The following is a 19,191-nucleotide window of genomic DNA, read 5'->3' as shown; positions in this document are numbered from 1 at the left end:
TGCAGGTGCCATTCCTTCTGCCAGGAGACTGGATCCACTGGGTTTCCTTCCCTCCATGGGTGCTTTGTTTCACTTGACAATCAGGGCATGGGCATTGGCTTGGATGAGGCAAGATCGAGGCAGCAACTGTCTGCTCATGGCCATGTGAGGAATGCCCAGGCTCAGGGGAGCGGGGAGGGGACATGAGATCACTGTCCCCAGTGTTGTGTGGGTCTGAGGTGGAAAGCTCTTCTTGTGAGGGTGTAAAGCCAATGTGAACCATGGAGCTTATTGCATCACTTCCACATGCTGCTCCTTCCCTCTTCACCTACAGCTTCTCCTGGCTGATGGCACTGGGTTTCCCAAGGACAGCAGAATTTACCTGAACTCATGAAATATTTTTGCCCCTTGGAATCAAGGACAAATTTTCCTGGCTCCCAGCCAGAATCTATGTCCTGAAGTTTGAAGGGTTGGAGCAGTTCCTCCTCCTGGTTGAAGGGTTGGCGTAAACCTTGACTGGGTAGGGTCTCTGTGGGAAAGGATATAAGGAAACATTAGAGAGCAGAGCAAACAGTGAGAGCTGGAGCAGAGGAGGACAAGCAACATGGGAGAGCTCTGTGTCCGCTCCGTTCTGGTGACTGGGGCCAACCGAGGCATCGGCCTGGGGCTCGTCCAGCATTTCCTGAGGATGCCAAAACCACCACAGTGGATCTTTGCAGGCTGTCGAGACCCAAAAGGACAGAGAGCACAGGTGAGGCCAGGCTGGGAGGCTGTGGTTGTGCTGGGGGACGGAAGCTCTTGGTGCCAGGGGGATTTTGGAACAGGGCGGGCACTTGCAAGCATCTGGAGATGCAGTCAGGCATGGGGGGCACAGGGCAGCTGGGCTGAGATAACGTGTGAGCATCTGTGCATGGGATGTGTGGAGGGAACAATAGTACTTTGTCATGGAGTCCTCCCTGTCCATTGGGTTCAGGGCATCTGGAGCACAGTGTGGGGTGTACAGAAGCGCAGGGATGGAGCCAGAGCAATGTGGGCTTTGCCTGGGAAAGGCTGAGCCTGTGCCCAGCCCCTCCATGCCTACACAGTGCCCTCTCTTTCAGGAGTTACGGAATTTGGCTTCCAAGCACCCCAACGTCATCATCATCCCGCTCGGTAGGTGCCCCGAGGTGGGGACCCTTTGTCCCAGTTCCTCTGGCGAGTGCCCAGGCTGGGCACACCCTGGGAGCCCTGTGCTGGGAGGGAGCTGTGCCAGAGGGCTGGTGCCTGCAGGGCCATTGGGCACTGCCCCCTCTGGGGAAACAGAGGGGACTCCACCATGGGGACACGGGCTCTGACCTGCCCTGTGTCGGCTCTGCAGATGTCTCCGACCCCACCAGCATCAAGGCAGCTGCAGCCAAGGTTGCGGAGCACCTGGGGGGCTCTGGGCTCAACCTCCTCATCAACAATGCTGGAATTGTGAAGCAGAACACTCTTGATAATGAGACACTGGAGGACATGAGAGAGATTTACACCACCAACACAATCGGGCCCCTGCTGGTGGGCCAGGTGAGACCCTCACCCGAGCTGGGCTGTCCTGGGGGAACATGAAGGGCTGGTGGCAGGGGATCCTGCCTCCACGCTGGTTGCCTCTGGGCTCTCAGTTGATAAACAGCTCATGGAGCCATGGGCTGGAGCTCAGGAACTGGAGCCTGGCAGGGAAGAGGAGGGAGGATGCCCCAGTGCTGGTGTCAATGTTCTGCCTGTGGAAGGGGCTTCTCCCCTGCCCTGTGCCCTGTCCGTGTGTACTCCTGCCCCTCTCTCTCCACCCAGGCGTTTCTGCCCTTGCTGAAGAAGGCTGCCCAGGGGAGCCCAGGCTCAGGGCTGAGCTGCAGCAAGGCTGCCATCGTCAATATATCCAGCATTGCCGGCTCCATCGAGTGTTTCTTTGGCTGGGAGCTGATCCAAGGTGCATCCTACCGCATCAGCAAGGTACAGTCACACTTCTGCTTCCCCTATCCAGCTTTGGAACCCTGTGCAGCCACCTTTCCCCTCCCACTGCCATCCCCTCCCTGTGTCCCCACAGGCTGCTCTGAACATGCTGAACAAGTGCCAGTCCCTGGCGTACAAGGAGCACGGCATCCTCTGCGTCGCTCTCCACCCCGGCTGGGTGCAAACCGAGTTGGGCGGCGCTGCGGGACACACGGTAGGAATTCCACTGAGGCGGGGCCATTAGAGCTCCTGTGCTGATTTCCCCTGTGTGGGAGTTGCTGTCCTGAGCCTCTGTCAATGGGTCCCCTGCCTGCCCAGTGGCTGCTGGGGCAGCTTCCCCTGTCTGAGTGTCCCCAGCACCTCGGTCCCCTGCTTGGCTTCTCTGTCCTGGTTGTTAAGGGTTTCCACATTTCCCTTTGCCCTGGAGTGCCTCCTTCACCCAACCTTGCCCGGGCCAGGGCTTCAGGCATGGGCTGCATCTCCCCCTGTGCCCCACAGCCCCCCACGACAGTGGATGACAGCGTGCAAGGGATGCTGAAGGTCCTCTCCTCCCTGTCTGAGAAGGAGACCGGCGCCTTCCTGGACTGGGAAGGGAAGGTCGTACCCTGGTGAGACACCACTTCAGGATCCTGACAGCCAGAAGACACCCTGTGCCACTGCTCCCATGTTTCCCATACCCTCAATAAATTCTGGCTGATTGCTTCCGGATCTGTTGAGGATTGCCAGCTCATGAGATGGCCTCTTCCCAAGATATCCCACTCTTCATCCCAGGATGCAGTGGTGCTCACAGCTGTCCTCGACTTACAGCTGTAGGGAGCATCCCCATGAGTGTCCCATGGCACTGTGACTGCCCTCTGGAGACCTCCCCTCCAGGAGACACTGGCGAAGCTAGAACAAGTCTTCTCTCTTGATAGGAGAGAGGTTTTACAAGCCCCTGCAGGACTGGCTTTCCCCTGCCCAGGTTGAGCTGCCTGAGGGGCTGGGGGTCACAGGGACCAGCTGTCCCCTCCCTCAGCTGGGGGATGCCTGGTCACAGGTGGGACAGGGGGACACACAGCGCTCGGGCAGAGCACAGGGACCCTTGAGGCTGGGTGTGGACAGAGAGCAGAGAGACATCAGCTGCCAGAGTTTACAGAGGTGGGGGGCACAGGGGGACCACAGGGCACATGTGGGTCAGGGAAGGGGAGAGAAGTTGCTTCCCGAGTCCTTCTCTTCTTGAAGCTCCACAGCCAAGCACCTCAACCCCATGTCCTGGGCAGCCTGGAAGAGGCACAGCCCTGCCAGCACAACCCAGAGGGTGGGTGGGCAGGAGAGGAGTCATTTCCCAGGCATGAAATGTCTGTGGAGGTGGGAAATGGGACTTGGTCCCGGGACAAAGCATCAGCATGACCTGCTGGAAAGGCTCAGTCCTGGCTGCTGCTTTCCTGGTCTCTGTGCTTCCAGCTGGGAGAAGCAGGCAGGGGGTGGGTGGCTGGGGCAGGGGGTGACCCATGGGCTCCCTCCCCTCCATGGGCACCGTGCCTGGGACAGCATCTCCAGCACGTCCCCTGGCACCTCACCTTGCTCGCCCGGTACGGGTACATGGGGGCCTCTGGCACCCTGAGGCACAGCCCGATGGAGCCCAGTTTGGTGGAGATGTTGAGGACAGTGGCCCTGCTGCAGCTCAGACCCTCCTTCCCTTGGCCGCCTGCACCAGGAGCGGCAGGAACTCCTGCTGCAAGGACACAGATGCTGCATTAAGATGTGGCAAGTCTGCCCTTGGTGTCTTGCTGGAGTGCAAGGCCAGCAGCTGGCCATGCAGGTGCCCATCCTTCTGCCAGGAGACTGGATCCACTGGGTTTCCTTCCCTCCATGGGTGCTTTGTTTCACTTGACAGTCAGGGCATGGGCATTGGCTTGGATGAGGCAAGATCGAGGCAGTGACTGTCTGCTCATGGCCATGTGAGGAATGCCCAGGCTCAGGGGAGCGGGGAGGGGACATGAGATCACTGTTCCCAGTGTTGTGTGGGTCTGAGGTGGAAAGCTCTTCTTGTGAGGGTGTAAAGCCAATGTGAACCATGGAGCTTATTGCATCACTTCCACATGCTGCTCCTTCCCTCTTCAGCTACAGCTTCTCCTGGCTGATGGCACTGGGTTTCTCAAGTACAGCAGAATTTACCTGAAGTCCCCAAAGTTTTTTGCCCTTTGGAAACAAGGACAAAGTTTCCTGGCTCCCAGCCAGGATCTATGTCCTGGAGTTTGAAGGATTGGAGCAGTTCCTCCTCCAGGATCCGAGGGTGGGTGTAAACCCTGAGTGGGTGGGGTCTCTGTGGGAAAGGATATAAGGAAACATTAGAGAGCAGAGCAAACAGTGAGAGCTGGAGCAGAGGACAAGCAACATGGGAGAGCTCTGTGTCCGCTCCGTTCTGGTGACTGGGGCCAACCGAGGCATCGGCCTGGGGCTCGTCCAGCATTTCCTGAGGATGCCAAAACCACCACAGTGGATCTTTGCAGGCTGTCGAGACCCAAAGGGACAGAGAGCACAGGTGAGGCCAGGCTGGGAGGCTGTGGTTGTGCTGGGGGACGGAAGCTCTTGGTGCCAGGGGGATTTTGGAACAGGGCGGGCACTTGCAAGCATCTGGAGATGCAGTCAGGCATGGAGGGCACAGGGCAGCTGGGCTGAGATAACGTGTGAGCATCTGTGCATGGGATGTGTGGAGGGAACAATAGTACTTTGTCATGGAGTCCTCCCTGTCCATTGGGTTCAGGGCATCTGGAGCACAGTGTGGGGTGTACAGAAGCGCAGGGATGGAGCCAGAGCAATGTGGGCTTTGCCTGGGAAAGGCTGAGCCTGTGCCCAGCCCCTCCATGCCTACACAGTGCCCTCTCTTTCAGGAGTTACGGAATTTGGCTTCCAAGCACCCCAACGTCATCATCATCCCGCTCGGTAGGTGCCCCGAGGGTGGGGACCCTTTGTCCCAGTTCCTCTGGCGAGTGCCCAGGCTGGGCACACCCTGGGAGCCCTGTGCTGGGAGGGAGCTGTGCCAGAGGGCTGGTGCCTGCAGGGCCATTGGGCACTGCCCCCTCTGGGGAAACAGAGGGGACTCCACCATGGGGACACGGGCTCTGACCTGCCCTGTGTCGGCTCTGCAGATGTCTCCGACCCCACCAGCATCAAGGCAGCTGCAGCCAAGGTTGCGGAGCACCTGGGGGGCTCTGGGCTCAACCTCCTCATCAACAATGCTGGAATTGTGAAGCAGAACACTCTTGATAATGAGACACTGGAGGACATGAGAGAGATTTACACCACCAACACAATCGGGCCCCTGCTGGTGGGCCAGGTGAGACCCTCACCCGAGCTGGGCTGTCCTGGGGGAACATGAAGGGCTGGTGGCAGGGGATCCTGCCTCCACTCTGGTTGCCTCTGGGCTCTCAGTTGATAAACAGCTCATGGAGCCATGGGCTGGAGCTCAGGAACTGGAGCCTGGCAGGGAAGAGGAGGGAGGATGCCCCAGTGCTGGTGTCAATGTTCTGCCTGTGGAAGGGGCTTCTCCCCTGCCCTGTGCCCTGTCCGTGTGTACTCCTGCCCCTCTCTCTCCACCCAGGCGTTTCTGCCCTTGCTGAAGAAGGCTGCCCAGGGGAGCCCAGGCTCAGGGCTGAGCTGCAGCAAGGCTGCCATCGTCAATATATCCAGCATTGCCGGCTCCATCGAGTGTTTCTTTGGCTGGGAGCTGATCCAAGGTGCATCCTACCGCATCAGCAAGGTACAGTCACACTTCTGCTTCCCCTATCCAGCTTTGGAACCCTGTGCAGCCACCTTTCCCCTCCCACTGCCATCCCCTCCCTGTGTCCCCACAGGCTGCTCTGAACATGCTGAACAAGTGCCAGTCCCTGGCGTACAAGGAGCACGGCATCCTCTGCGTCGCTCTCCACCCCGGCTGGGTGCAAACCGAGTTGGGCGGCGCTGCGGGACACACGGTAGGAATTCCACTGAGGCGGGGCCATTAGAGCTCCTGTGCTGATTTCCCCTGTGTGGGAGTTGCTGTCCTGAGCCTCTGTCAATGGGTCCCCTGCCTGCCCAGTGGCTGCTGGGGCAGCTTCCCCTGTCTGAGTGTCCCCAGCACCTCGGTCCCCTGCTTGGCTTCTCTGTCCTGGTTGTTAAGGGTTTCCACATTTCCCTTTGCCCTGGAGTGCCTCCTTCACCCAACCTTGCCCGGGCCAGGGCTTCAGGCATGGGCTGCATCTCCCCCTGTGCCCCACAGCCCCCCACGACAGTGGATGACAGCGTGCAAGGGCTGCTGAAGGTCCTCTCCTCCCTGTCTGAGAAGGAGGACCGGCGCCTTCCTGGACTGGGAAGGGAAGGTCGTACCCTGGTGAGACACCACTTCAGGATCCTGACAGCCAGAAGACACCCTGTGCCACTGCTCCCATGTTTCCCATACCCTCAATAAATTCTGGCTGATTGCTTCCGGATCTGTTGAGGATTGCCAGCTCATGAGATGGCCTCTTCCCAAGATATCCCACTCTTCATCCCAGGATGCAGTGGTGCTCACAGCTGTCCTCGACTTACAGCTGTAGGGAGCATCCCCATGAGTGTCCCATGGCACTGTGACTGCCCTCTGGAGACCTCCCCTCCAGGAGACACTGGCGAAGCTAGAACAAGTCTTCTCTCTTGATAGGAGAGAGGTTTTACAAGCCCCTGCAGGACTGGCTTTCCCCTGCCCAGGTTGAGCTGCCTGAGGGGCTGGGGGTCACAGGGACCAGCTGTCCCCTCCCTCAGCAGGGGGATGCCTGGTCACAGGTGGGACAGGGGGACACACAGCGCTCGGGCAGAGCACAGGGACCCTTGAGGCTGGGTGTGGACAGAGAGCAGAGAGACATCAGCTGCCAGAGTTTACAGAGGTGGGGGGCACAGGGGGACCACAGGGCACATGTGGGTCAGGGAAGGGGAGAGAAGTTGCTTCCCGAGTCTTCTCTTCTTGAAGCTCCACAGCCAAGCACCTCAACCCCATGTCCTGGGCAGCCTGGAAGAGGCACAGCCCTGCCAGCACAACCCAGAGGGTGGGTGGGCAGGAGAGGGAGTCATTTCCCAGGCATGAAATGTCTGTGGAGGTGGGAAATGGGACTTGGTCCCGGGACAAAGCATCAGCATGACCTGCTGGAAAGGCTCAGTCCTGGCTGCTGCTTTCCTGGTCTCTGTGCTTCCAGCTGGGAGAAGCAGGCAGGGGGTGGGTGGCTGGGGCAGGGGGTGACCCATGGGCTCCCTCCCCTCCATGGGCACCGTGCCTGGGACAGCATCTCCAGCACGTCCCCTGGCACCTCACCTTGCTCGCCCGGTACGGGTACATGGGGCCTCTGGCACCCTGAGGCACAGCCCGATGGAGCCCAGTTTGGTGGAGATGTTGAGGACAGTGGCCCTGCTGCAGCTCAGACCCTCCTTCCCTTGGCCGCCTGCACCAGGAGCGGCAGGAACTCCTGCTGCAAGGACACAGATGCTGCATTAAGATGTGGCAAGTCTGCCCTTGGTGTCTTGCTGGAGTGCAAGGCCAGCAGCTGGCCATGCAGGTGCCCATCCTTCTGCCAGGAGACTGGATCCACTGGGTTTCCTTCCCTCCATGGGTGCTTTGTTTCACTTGACAGTCAGGGCATGGGCATTGGCTTGGATGAGGCAAGATCGAGGCAGTGACTGTCTGCTCATGGCCATGTGAGGAATGCCCAGGCTCAGGGGAGCGGGGAGGGGACATGAGATCACTGTTCCCAGTGTTGTGTGGGTCTGAGGTGGAAAGCTCTTCTTGTGAGGGTGTAAAGCCAATGTGAACCATGGAGCTTATTGCATCACTTCCACATGCTGCTCCTTCCCTCTTCAGCTACAGCTTCTCCTGGCTGATGGCACTGGGTTTCTCAAGTACAGCAGAATTTACCTGAAGTCCCCAAAGTTTTTTTGCCCTTTGGAAACAAGGACAAAGTTTCCTGGCTCCCAGCCAGGATCTATGTCCTGGAGTTTGAAGGATTGGAGCAGTTCCTCCTCCAGGATCCGAGGGTGGGTGTAAACCCTGAGTGGGTGGGGTCTCTGTGGAAAGGATATAAGGAAACATTAGAGAGCAGAGCAAACAGTGAGAGCTGGAGCAGAGGACAAGCAACATGGGAGAGCTCTGTGTCCGCTCCGTTCTGGTGACTGGGCCAACCGAGGCATCGGCCTGGGGCTCGTCCAGCATTTCCTGAGGATGCCAAAACCACCACAGTGGATCTTTGCAACCTCTCGTGATGCCAAGGGACAGAGAGCACAGGTAAGGCCAGGCTGGGAGGCTGTGGTTGTGCTGGGGGACGGAAGCTCTTGGTGCCAGGGGATTTTGGAACAGGGCGGGCACTTGCAAGCATCTGGAGATGCAGTCAGGCATGGAGGGCACAGGGCAGCTGGGCTGAGATAACGTGTGAGCATCTGTGCATGGGATGTGTGGAGGGAACAATAGTACTTTGTCATGGAGTCCTCCCTGTCCATTGGTTCAGGGCATCTGGAGCACAGTGTGGGGTGTACAGAAGCGCAGGGATGGAGCCAGAGCAATGTGGGCTTTGCCTGGGAAAAGGCTGAGCTGTGCCCAGCCCCTCCATGCCTACACAGTGCCTCTCTTTCAGGAGTTACGGAATTTGGCTTCCAAGCACCCCAACGTCATCATCATCCCGCTCGGTAGGTGCCCCGTGGTGGGGACCTTTGTCCCAGTTCCTCTGGCGAGTGCCCAGGCTGGGCACACCCTGGGAGCCTGTGCTGGGAGGGAGCGTGTGCCAGAGGGCGGTGCCTGCAGGGCCAGTGGGCACTGCCCCCTCGGGGAAACAGAGGGGACTCCACCATGGGGACAGGGCCTCTGACCTGCCTGTGTCGGCTCTGCAGATGTCTCCGACCCCACCAGCATCAAGGCAGCTGCAGCCAAGGTTGCGGAGCACCTTGGGGTCTGGGCTCAACCTCCTCATCAACATGCGCCTTCTGAACCTGGTGCCAACTTGATGCTGAGACACTGGAGGACATGAGAGATGTTTACACCACCCAACACATCGGGCCCCTGCTGGTGGGCCAGGTGAGACCCTCACCCGAGCTGGGCTGTCCTGGGGGAACATGAAGGCTGGTGGCAGGGGATCCTGCCTCCACTCTGGTTACCTCTGGGCTCTCAGTTGATAGCAGCTCATGGAGCCATGGCTGGAGCTCAGGAACTGGAGCCTGGAAGGGAAGAGGAGGGAGGACTGGCGCCCGTGCTGGGTCAATGTTCTGCCTGTGAAGGTGCTTCTCCCCCTGCCCTGTGCCCTGTCCGTGTGTACTCCTGCCCCTCTCCTCCACCCAGGCGTTTCTGCCCTTGATGAAGAAGGCTGCCCAGGGGAAGCCCAGGCTCAGGGCTGAGCTGCAGCAAGGCTGCCATCGTCAATATATCAGCATTGGCGGCTCCATTGAATGTTGCTTTGGTATGAGGTTGTATCCAATGCCCCTCCTACCGCATCAGCAAGGTACTGTCACACTTCTGCTTCCCCTATCCAGCTTTGGATCCCTTTGCAGCCTCCCTTCCTCCCACTGCCATCACCTCCCGTGTCCCCACAGGGCTGCTCTGAACAGCTGAGACAAGTGCCAGTCCCTGGCGTACAAGGAGCACGGCATCCTCTGCGTCGCTCTCCACCCCGGCTGGGTGCAACCGAGTGGGCGCTGCTGCGGGACACACGGTAGGAATTCCACTGAGGCGGGGCCATTCATAGCTCCTGTGCTGATTTTCCCTGTGTGGGAGTTGCTGTCCTGAGCCTCTGCCCATGGCTTCCATGGCTGCCCAGTTGCTGCTGGGGCAGCTTCCCTCTGTCCCTGCTCCTCCGGTGCTGGGGGTCCCATCCCCTTTGCCGTGGATCGGCTCTTTGCCCTGCTCCAGCTGCTCCAGGGCCCTCAGCCAGGCCTTGGGCATGGGCTGCATCTCCCCTGTTCCCCACAGCCCCCCACGACAGTGGATGACAGCGTGCAAGGGATGCTGAAGGTCCTCTCTTCCCTGTCTGAGAAGGAGACTGGCGCCTTCTTCGACTGGGAAGGGAAAGTTGTACCCTGGTGAGACACCACTTCAGGATCCTGACAGCCAGAAGACACCTTGTGCCACTGCTCCCATGTTTCCCATACCCTCAATAAATTCTGGCCAGATGCTTCCGGATCTATTGAGTATTGCTATCTCACGGGATGACATCTTCCCAAGATATCCCACTCTTCATCCCAGGACGCAGTGGTGCTCACAGCTGCCCTCGACTTACAGCTGTAGGGGGCATCCCCATGAGTGTCCCATGGCACTGTGACTGCCCTCTGGAGACCTCTCCTCCAGGAGACACTGGAGAAGCTAGAACAAGTCTTCTCTCTTGAGAGGAGAGAGGTCTTCCAAGCCCCTGCAGGACTGGCTTTCCCCTGCCCAGGTTGAGCTGCCTGAGGGGCTGGGGGTCACAGGGACCAGCTGTCCCCTCCCTCAGCAGGGGGATGCCTGGTCACAGGTGGGACAGAGGGACACACAGCGCTCCGGCAGAGCACAGGGATCCTTGAGGCTGGGTGTGGACAGAGAGCAGAGAGACATCAGCTGCCAGAGTTACAGAGGTGGGGGGCACAGGGGGACCACAGGGCACATGTGGGTCAGGGAAGGGGAGAGAAGTTGCTTCCCGAGTCCTTCTCTTCTTGAAGCTCCACAGCCAAGCACCTCAACCCCATGTCCTGGGCAGCCTGGAAGAGGCACAGCCCTGCCAGCACAACCCAGGGAATGGGTGAGCAGGAGTGGAGTCATTTCCCAGGCATGAAATGTCTGTGGAGGTGGGAAATGGGACTTGGTCCTGGGACAAAGCATCAGCATGACCTGCTGGAAAGGCTCAGTCCTGGCTGCTGCTTTCCTGGTCTCTGTGCTTCCAGCTGGGAGAAGCAGGCAGGGGGTGGGTGGCTGGGGCAGGGGGTGACCCATGGGCTCCCTCCCCTCCATGGGCACCGTGCCTGGGACAGCATCTCCAGCACGTCCCCTGGCACCTCACCTTGCTCGCCCGGTACGGGTACATGGGGGCCTCTGGCACCCTGAGGCACAGCCCGATGGAGCCCAGTTTGGTGGAGATGTTGAGGACAGTGGCCCTGCTGCAGCTCAGACCCTCCTTCCCTTGGCTGCCCTGCACCAGGAGCAGCAGGAACTCCCGCTGCAAGGACACAGATGCTGCATTAAGATGTGGCAAGCCTGCAGTTGGTGTCTTGCTGGAGTGCAAGGCCAGCAGCTGGCCATGCAGGTGCCATTCCTTCTGCCAGGAGACTGGATCCACTGGGTTTCCTTCCCTCCATGGGTGCTTTGTTTCACTTGACAATCAGGGCATGGGCATTGGCTTGGATGAGGCAAGATCGAGGCAGCAACTGTCTGCTCATGGCCATGTGAGGAATGCCCAGGCTCAGGGGAGCAGGGAGGGGACATGAGATCACTTCCCAGTGTTGTGTGGGTCTGAGGTGGAAAGCTCTTCTTGTGAGGGTGTAAAGCCAATGTGAACCATGGAGCTTATTGCATCACTTCCACATTCTGCTCCTTCCCTCTTCACCTACAGCTTCTCCTGGCTGATGGCACTGGGTTTTCCCAAGGACAGCGGAACTTACCTGAAGTCCCCAAAGTTTTTTGCCCTTTGGAAACAAGGACAAAGTTTCCTGGCTCCCAGCCAGGATCTATGTCCTGGAGTTTGAAGGGTTGGAGCAGTTCCTCCTCCTGGATCCGAGGGTGGGCGTAAACCCTGAGTGGGTGGGGTCTCTGTGGAAAAGGCTATAAGGAAACATTAGAGACCAGAGCAAACAGTGAGAGCTGGAGCAGAGGAGAACAAGCAACATGGGAGAGCTCTGTGTCCGCTCCGTTCTGGTGACTGGGGCCAACCGAGGCATCGGCCTGGGGCTCGTCCAGCATTTCCTGAGGATGCCAAAACCACCACAGTGGATCTTTGCAACCTCTCGTGACCCCAAGGGACAGAGAGCACAGGTAAGGCCAGGCTGGGAGGCTGTGGTTGTGCTGGGGGACGGAAGCTCTTGGTGCCAGGGGGATTTTGGAACAGGGCGGGCACTTGCAAGCATCTGGAGATGCAGTCAGGCATGGGGGGCACAGGGCAGCTGGGCTGAGATAACGTGTGAGCATCTGTGCATGGGATGTGTGGAGGGAACAATAGTACTTTGTCATGGAGTCCTCCCTGTCCATTGGGTTCAGGGCATCTGGAGCACAGTGTGGGGTGTACAGAAGCGCAGGGATGGAGCCAGAGCAATGTGGGCTTTGCCTGGGAAAGGCTGAGCCTGTGCCCAGCCCCTCCATGCCTACACAGTGCCCTCTCTTTCAGGAGTTACGGAATTTGGCTTCCAAGCACCCCAACGTCATCATCATCCCGCTCGGTAGGTGCCCCGTGGTGGGGACCCTTTGTCCCAGTTCCTCTGGCGAGTGCCCAGGCTGGGCACACCCTGGGAGCCCTGTGCTGGGAGGGAGCTGTGCCAGAGGGCTGGTGCCTGCAGGGCCATTGGGCACTGCCCCCTCTGGGGAAACAGAGGGGACTCCACCATGGGGACACGGGCTCTGACCTGCCCTGTGTCGGCTCTGCAGATGTCTCCGACCCCACCAGCATCAAGGCAGCTGCAGCCAAGGTTGCGGAGCACCTGGGGGGCTCTGGGCTCAACCTCCTCATCAACAATGCTGCCCTTCTGACACTGGGCACACTTGATGCTGAGACACTGGAGGACATGAGAGATGTTTACACCACCAACACAATCGGGCCCCTGCTGGTGGGCCAGGTGAGACCCTCACCCGAGCTGGGCTGTCCTGGGGGAACATGAAGGGCCGGTGGCAGGGGATCCTGCCTCCACTCTGGTTACCTCTGGGCTCTCAGTTGATAAGCAGCTCATGGAGCCATGGGCTGGAGCTCAGGAACTGGAGCCTGGCAGGGAAGAGGATGGAGGATGCCCCAGTGCTGGTGTCAATGTTCTGCCTGTGGAAGGGGCTTCTCCCCTGCCCTGTGCCCTGTCCGTGTGTACTCCTGCCCCTCTCTCTCCACCCAGGCGTTTCTGCCCTTGCTGAAGAAGGCTGCCCAGGGGAGCCCAGGCTCAGGGCTGAGCTGCAGCAAGGCTGCCATCGTCAATATATCCAGCATTGGCGGCTCCATTGAATGTTGCTTGGGTTATGAGTTGATCCCAAGCCCCTCCTACCGCATCAGCAAGGTACTGTCACACTTCTGCTTCCCCTATCCAGCTTTGGATCCCTTTGCAGCCTCCTTTCCCCTCCCACTGCCATCACCTCCCTGTGTCCCCACAGGCTGCTCTGAACATGCTGAACAAGTGCCAGTCCCTGGCGTACAAGGAGCACGGCATCCTCTGCGTCGCTCTCCACCCCGGCTGGGTGCAAACCGAGTTGGGCGGCGCTGCGGGACACACGGTAGGAATTCCACTGAGGCGGGGCCATTAGAGCTCCTGTGCTGATTTTCCCTGTGTGGGAGTTGCTGTCCTGAGCCTCTGCCCATGGCTTCCATGGCTGCCCAGTTGCTGCTGGGGCAGCTTCCTCTGTCCTGCTCCTCGGTGCTGGGGGTCCCCATCCCCTTTGCCGTGGATCGGCTCTTTGCCCTGGCTCCAGCTGCTCCAGGGCCCTCAGCCAGGCCTTGGGCATGGGCTGCATCTCCCCCTGTTCCCCACAGCCCCCCACGACAGTGGATGACAGCGTGCAAGGGATGCTGAAGGTCCTCTCTTCCCTGTCTGAGAAGGAGACTGGCGCCTTCTTCGACTGGGAAGGGAAAGTTGTACCCTGGTGAGACACCACTTCAGGATCCTGACAGCCAGAAGACACCTTGTGCCACTGCTCCCATGTTTCCCATACCCTCAATAAATTCTGGCCAGATGCTTCCGGATCTATTGAGTATTGCTATCTCACGGGATGACATCTTCCCAAGATATCCCACTCTTCATCCCAGGACGCAGTGGTGCTCACAGCTGCCCTCGACTTACAGCTGTAGGGGGCATCCCCATGAGTGTCCCATGGCACTGTGACTGCCCTCTGGAGACCTCTCCTCCAGGAGACACTGGAGAAGCTAGAACAAGTCTTCTCTCTTGAGAGGAGAGAGGTCTTCCAAGCCCCTGCAGGACTGGCTTTCCCCTGCCCAGGTTGAGCTGCCTGAGGGGCTGGGGGTCACAGGGACCAGCTGTCCCCTCCCTCAGCAGGGGGATGCCTGGTCACAGGTGGGACAGAGGGACACACAGCGCTCCGGCAGAGCACAGGGATCCTTGAGGCTGGGTGTGGACAGAGAGCAGAGAGACATCAGCTGCCAGAGTTTACAGAGGTGGGGGGCACAGGGGGACCACAGGGCACATGTGGGTCAGGGAAGGGAGAGAAGTTGCTTCCCGAGTCCTTCTCTTCTTGAAGCTCCACAGCCAAGCACCTCAACCCCATGTCCTGGGCAGCCTGGAAGAGGCACAGCCCTGCCAGCACAACCCAGGGAATGGGTGGGCAGGAGTGGAGTCATTTCCCAGGCATGAAATGTCTGTGGAGGTGGGAAATGGGACTTGGTCCCAGGACAAAGCATCAGCATGACCTGCTGGAAAGGCTCAGTCCTGGCTGCTGCTTTCCTGGTCTCTGTGCTTCCAGCTGGGAGAAGCAGGCAGGGGGTGGGTGGCTGGGGCAGGGGGTGACCCATGGGCTCCCTCCCCTCCATGGGCACCGTGCCTGGGACAGCATCTCCAGCACGTCCCCTGGCACCTCACCTTGCTGGCCCGGTACGGGTACATGGGGGCCTCTGGCACCCTGAGGCACAGCCCGATGGAGCCCAGTTTGGTGGAGATGTTGAGGACAGTGGCCCTGCTGCAGCTCAGACCCTCCTTCCCTTGGCCGCCTGCACCAGGAGCGGCAGGAACTCCCGCTGCAAGGACACAGATGCTGCATTAAGATGTGGCAAGCCTGCAGTTGGTGTCTTGCTGGAGTGCAAGGCCAGCAGCTGGCCATGCAGGTGCCATTCCTTCTGCCAGGAGACTGGATCCACTGGGTTTCCTTCCCTCCATGGGTGCTTTGTTTCACTTGACAATCAGGGCATGGGCATTGGCTTGGATGAGGCAAGATCGAGGCAGCAACTGTCTGCTCATGGCCATGTGAGGAATGCCCAGGCTCAGGGGAGCGGGGAGGGGACATGAGATCACTGTCCCCAGTGTTGTGTGGGTCTGAGGTGGAAAGCTCTTCTTGTGAGGGTGTAAAGCCAATGTGAACCATGGAGCTTATTGCATCACTTCCACATGCTGCTCCTTCCCTCTTCACCTACAGCTTCTCCTGGCTGATGGCACTGGGTTTCCCAAGGACAGCAGAATTTACCTGAACTCATGAAATATTTTTGCCCCTTGGAATCAAGGACAAATTTTCCTGGCTCCCAGCCAGAATCTATGTCCTGAAGTTTGAAGGGTTGGAGCAGTTCCTCCTCCTGGTTGAAGGGTTGGCGTAAACCTTGACTGGGTAGGGTCTCTGTGGGAAAGGATATAAGGAAACATTAGAGAGCAGAGCAAACAGTGAGAGCTGGAGCAGAGGAGGACAAGCAACATGGGAGAGCTCTGTGTCCGCTCCGTTCTGGTGACTGGGGCCAACCGAGGCATCGGCCTGGGGCTCGTCCAGCATTTCCTGAGGATGCCAAAACCACCACAGTGGATCTTTGCAGGCTGTCGAGACCCAAAAGGACAGAGAGCACAGGTGAGGCCAGGCTGGGAGGCTGTGGTTGTGCTGGGGGACGGAAGCTCTTGGTGCCAGGGGGATTTTGGAACAGGGCGGGCACTTGCAAGCATCTGGAGATGCAGTCAGGCATGGGGGGCACAGGGCAGCTGGGCTGAGATAACGTGTGAGCATCTGTGCATGGGATGTGTGGAGGGAACAATAGTACTTTGTCATGGAGTCCTCCCTGTCCATTGGGTTCAGGGCATCTGGAGCACAGTGTGGGGTGTACAGAAGCGCAGGGATGGAGCCAGAGCAATGTGGGCTTTGCCTGGGAAAGGCTGAGCCTGTGCCCAGCCCCTCCATGCCTACACAGTGCCCTCTCTTTCAGGAGTTACGGAATTTGGCTTCCAAGCACCCCAACGTCATCATCATCCCGCTCGGTAGGTGCCCCGAGGTGGGGACCCTTTGTCCCAGTTCCTCTGGCGAGTGCCCAGGCTGGGCACACCCTGGGAGCCCTGTGCTGGGAGGGAGCTGTGCCAGAGGGCTGGTGCCTGCAGGGCCATTGGGCACTGCCCCCTCTGGGGAAACAGAGGGGACTCCACCATGGGGACACGGGCTCTGACCTGCCCTGTGTCGGCTCTGCAGATGTCTCCGACCCCACCAGCATCAAGGCAGCTGCAGCCAAGGTTGCGGAGCACCTGGGGGGCTCTGGGCTCAACCTCCTCATCAACAATGCTGGAATTGTGAAGCAGAACACTCTTGATAATGAGACACTGGAGGACATGAGAGAGATTTACACCACCAACACAATCGGGCCCCTGCTGGTGGGCCAGGTGAGACCCTCACCCGAGCTGGGCTGTCCTGGGGGAACATGAAGGGCTGGTGGCAGGGGATCCTGCCTCCACGCTGGTTGCCTCTGGGCTCTCAGTTGATAAACAGCTCATGGAGCCATGGGCTGGAGCTCAGGAACTGGAGCCTGGCAGGGAAGAGGAGGGAGGATGCCCCAGTGCTGGTGTCAATGTTCTGCCTGTGGAAGGGGCTTCTCCCCTGCCCTGTGCCCTGTCCGTGTGTACTCCTGCCCCTCTCTCTCCACCCAGGCGTTTCTGCCCTTGCTGAAGAAGGCTGCCCAGGGGAGCCCAGGCTCAGGGCTGAGCTGCAGCAAGGCTGCCATCGTCAATATATCCAGCATTGCCGGCTCCATCGAGTGTTTCTTTGGCTGGGAGCTGATCCAAGGTGCATCCTACCGCATCAGCAAGGTACAGTCACACTTCTGCTTCCCCTATCCAGCTTTGGAACCCTGTGCAGCCACCTTTCCCCTCCCACTGCCATCCCCTCCCTGTGTCCCCACAGGCTGCTCTGAACATGCTGAACAAGTGCCAGTCCCTGGCGTACAAGGAGCACGGCATCCTCTGCGTCGCTCTCCACCCCGGCTGGGTGCAAACCGAGTTGGGCGGCGCTGCGGGACACACGGTAGGAATTCCACTGAGGCGGGGCCATTAGAGCTCCTGTGCTGATTTCCCCTGTGTGGGAGTTGCTGTCCTGAGCCTCTGTCAATGGGTCCCCTGCCTGCCCAGTGGCTGCTGGGGCAGCTTCCCCTGTCTGAGTGTCCCCAGCACCTCGGTCCCCTGCTTGGCTTCTCTGTCCTGGTTGTTAAGGGTTTCCACATTTCCCTTTGCCCTGGAGTGCCTCCTTCACCCAACCTTGCCCGGGCCAGGGCTTCAGGCATGGGCTGCATCTCCCCCTGTGCCCCACAGCCCCCCACGACAGTGGATGACAGCGTGCAAGGGATGCTGAAGGTCCTCTCCTCCCTGTCTGAGAAGGAGACCGGCGCCTTCCTGGACTGGGAAGGGAAGGTCGTACCCTGGTGAGACACCACTTCAGGATCCTGACAGCCAGAAGACACCCTGTGCCACTGCTCCCATGTTTCCCATACCCTCAATAAATTCTGGCTGATTGCTTCCGGATCTGTTGAGGATTGCCAGCTCATGAGATGGCCTCTTCCCAAGATATCCCACTCTTCATCCCAGGATGCAGTGGTGCTCACAGCTGTCCTCGACTTACAGCTGTAGGGAGCATCCCCATGAGTGTCCCATGGCACTGTGACTGCCCTCTGGAGACCTCCCCTCCAGGAGACACTGGCGAAGCTAGAACAAGTCTTCTCTCTTGATAGGAGAGAGGTTTTACAAGCCCCTGCAGGACTGGCTTTCCCCTGCCCAGGTTGAGCTGCCTGAGGGGCTGGGGGTCACAGGGACCAGCTGTCCCCTCCCTCAGCTGGGGGATGCCTGGTCACAGGTGGGACAGGGGGACACACAGCGCTCGGGCAGAGCACAGGGACCCTTGAGGCTGGGTGTGGACAGAGAGCAGAGAGACATCAGCTGCCAGAGTTTACAGAGGTGGGGGGCACAGGGGGACCACAGGGCACATGTGGGTCAGGGAAGGGGAGAGAAGTTGCTTCCCGAGTCCTTCTCTTCTTGAAGCTCCACAGCCAAGCACCTCAACCCCATGTCCTGGGCAGCCTGGAAGAGGCACAGCCCTGCCAGCACAACCCAGAGGGTGGGTGGGCAGGAGAGGAGTCATTTCCCAGGCATGAAATGTCTGTGGAGGTGGGAAATGGGACTTGGTCCCGGGACAAAGCATCAGCATGACCTGCTGGAAAGGCTCAGTCCTGGCTGCTGCTTTCCTGGTCTCTGTGCTTCCAGCTGGGAGAAGCAGGCAGGGGGTGGGTGGCTGGGGCAGGGGGTGACCCATGGGCTCCCTCCCCTCCATGGGCACCGTGCCTGGGACAGCATCTCCAGCACGTCCCCTGGCACCTCACCTTGCTCGCCCGGTACGGGTACATGGGGGCCTCTGGCACCCTGAGGCACAGCCCGATGGAGCCCAGTTTGGTGGAGATGTTGAGGACAGTGGCCCTGCTGCAGCTCAGACCCTCCTTCCCTTGGCCGCCTGCACCAGGAGCGGCAGGAACTCCTGCTGCAAGGACACAGATGCTGCATTAAGATGTGGCAAGTCTGCCCTTGGTGTCTTGCTGGAGTGCAAGGCCAGCAGCTGGCCATGCAGGTGCCCATCCTTCTGCCAGGAGACTGGATCCACTGGGTTTCCTTCCCTCCATGGGTGCTTTGTTTCACTTGACAGTCAGGGCATGGGCATTGGCTTGGATGAGGCAAGATCGAGGCAGTGACTGTCTGCTCATGGCCATGTGAGGAATGCCCAGGCTCAGGGGAGCGGGGAGGGGACATGAGATCACTGTTCCCAGTGTTGTGTGGGTCTGAGGTGGAAAGCTCTTCTTGTGAGGGTGTAAAGCCAATGTGAACCATGGAGCTTATTGCATCACTTCCACATGCTGCTCCTTCCCTCTTCAGCTACAGCTTCTCCTGGCTGATGGCACTGGGTTTCTCAAGTACAGCAGAATTTACCTGAAGTCCCCAAAGTTTTTTGCCCTTTGGAAACAAGGACAAAGTTTCCTGGCTCCCAGCCAGGATCTATGTCCTGGAGTTTGAAGGATTGGAGCAGTTCCTCCTCCAGGATCCGAGGGTGGGTGTAAACCCTGAGTGGGTGGGGTCTCTGTGGGAAAGGATATAAGGAAACATTAGAGAGCAGAGCAAACA

The 19,191-nt window shown here is 59.2% G+C and overlaps 3 protein-coding genes and 2 pseudogenes across 3 annotated transcripts; all 5 read left to right on the top strand.

Moving 5' to 3' along the window:
- The first annotated feature begins 508 nt into the window (after positions 1-508).
- Positions 509-2,652, top strand: LOC136366529 (C-signal-like). Its single transcript, XM_066327634.1, has 6 exons — positions 509-730; positions 1,080-1,131; positions 1,337-1,524; positions 1,789-1,947; positions 2,042-2,161; positions 2,446-2,652. Exons 1-6 carry the CDS (start codon positions 584-586, stop codon positions 2,557-2,559), a joined length of 780 nt encoding a protein of 259 aa, XP_066183731.1. The 5' UTR covers positions 509-583; the 3' UTR covers positions 2,560-2,652.
- Positions 2,653-4,036: 1,384 nt separating this feature from the next.
- LOC136366543 (C-signal-like) lies at positions 4,037-6,395 on the top strand (annotated as a pseudogene).
- Positions 6,396-8,061: 1,666 nt separating this feature from the next.
- Positions 8,062-10,089, top strand: LOC136366545 (C-signal-like; annotated as a pseudogene).
- A 1,431-nt stretch (positions 10,090-11,520) lies between these two features.
- LOC136366309 (C-signal-like) lies at positions 11,521-13,804 on the top strand. Its single transcript, XM_066327294.1, has 6 exons — positions 11,521-11,911; positions 12,261-12,312; positions 12,518-12,705; positions 12,970-13,128; positions 13,223-13,342; positions 13,599-13,804. Exons 1-6 carry the CDS (start codon positions 11,765-11,767, stop codon positions 13,710-13,712), a joined length of 780 nt encoding a protein of 259 aa, XP_066183391.1. The 5' UTR covers positions 11,521-11,764; the 3' UTR covers positions 13,713-13,804.
- Positions 13,805-15,403: 1,599 nt separating this feature from the next.
- Positions 15,404-17,547, top strand: LOC136366528 (C-signal-like). The gene is made up of 6 exons (XM_066327633.1): positions 15,404-15,625; positions 15,975-16,026; positions 16,232-16,419; positions 16,684-16,842; positions 16,937-17,056; positions 17,341-17,547. The coding sequence occupies exons 1-6, from the start codon at positions 15,479-15,481 to the stop codon at positions 17,452-17,454; spliced, it is 780 nt and encodes a 259-aa protein (XP_066183730.1). The 5' UTR covers positions 15,404-15,478; the 3' UTR covers positions 17,455-17,547.
- The last annotated feature ends 1,644 nt before the right edge of the window (positions 17,548-19,191 follow it).

Source organism: Sylvia atricapilla, chromosome 12 (genome assembly GCF_009819655.1).
Source record: "Sylvia atricapilla isolate bSylAtr1 chromosome 12, bSylAtr1.pri, whole genome shotgun sequence".
Taxonomy (NCBI): Eukaryota; Metazoa; Chordata; class Aves; order Passeriformes; family Sylviidae; genus Sylvia; species Sylvia atricapilla.
The sequence above is the reverse complement of the archived record's forward strand: the minus strand, read 5'-3'. Positions and strand labels throughout refer to the sequence as shown.

What these genes read in the sequence shown, in the direction of transcription:
- LOC136366309 (XM_066327294.1), top strand. Translation starts at nt 11,765, where the DNA reads ATGGGAGAGCTCTGTGTCCGCTCCGTTCTGGTGACTGGGGCCAACCGA. An exon ending in CCAAGGGACAGAGAGCACAG is followed by an intron (nt 11,912 to 12,260) that starts GTAAGGCCAGGC and finishes CCTCTCTTTCAG; the next exon opens with GAGTTACGGAATTTGGCTTC. An exon ending in CCTCCTACCGCATCAGCAAG is followed by an intron (nt 13,129 to 13,222) that starts GTACTGTCACAC and finishes GTGTCCCCACAG; the next exon opens with GCTGCTCTGAACATGCTGAA.
- LOC136366529 (XM_066327634.1), top strand. Translation starts at nt 584, where the DNA reads ATGGGAGAGCTCTGTGTCCGCTCCGTTCTGGTGACTGGGGCCAACCGA. An exon ending in CGTCATCATCATCCCGCTCG is followed by an intron (nt 1,132 to 1,336) that starts GTAGGTGCCCCG and finishes TCGGCTCTGCAG; the next exon opens with ATGTCTCCGACCCCACCAGC. An exon ending in CATCCTACCGCATCAGCAAG is followed by an intron (nt 1,948 to 2,041) that starts GTACAGTCACAC and finishes GTGTCCCCACAG; the next exon opens with GCTGCTCTGAACATGCTGAA.
- LOC136366528 (XM_066327633.1), top strand. Translation starts at nt 15,479, where the DNA reads ATGGGAGAGCTCTGTGTCCGCTCCGTTCTGGTGACTGGGGCCAACCGA. An exon ending in CAAAAGGACAGAGAGCACAG is followed by an intron (nt 15,626 to 15,974) that starts GTGAGGCCAGGC and finishes CCTCTCTTTCAG; the next exon opens with GAGTTACGGAATTTGGCTTC. An exon ending in CGTCATCATCATCCCGCTCG is followed by an intron (nt 16,027 to 16,231) that starts GTAGGTGCCCCG and finishes TCGGCTCTGCAG; the next exon opens with ATGTCTCCGACCCCACCAGC.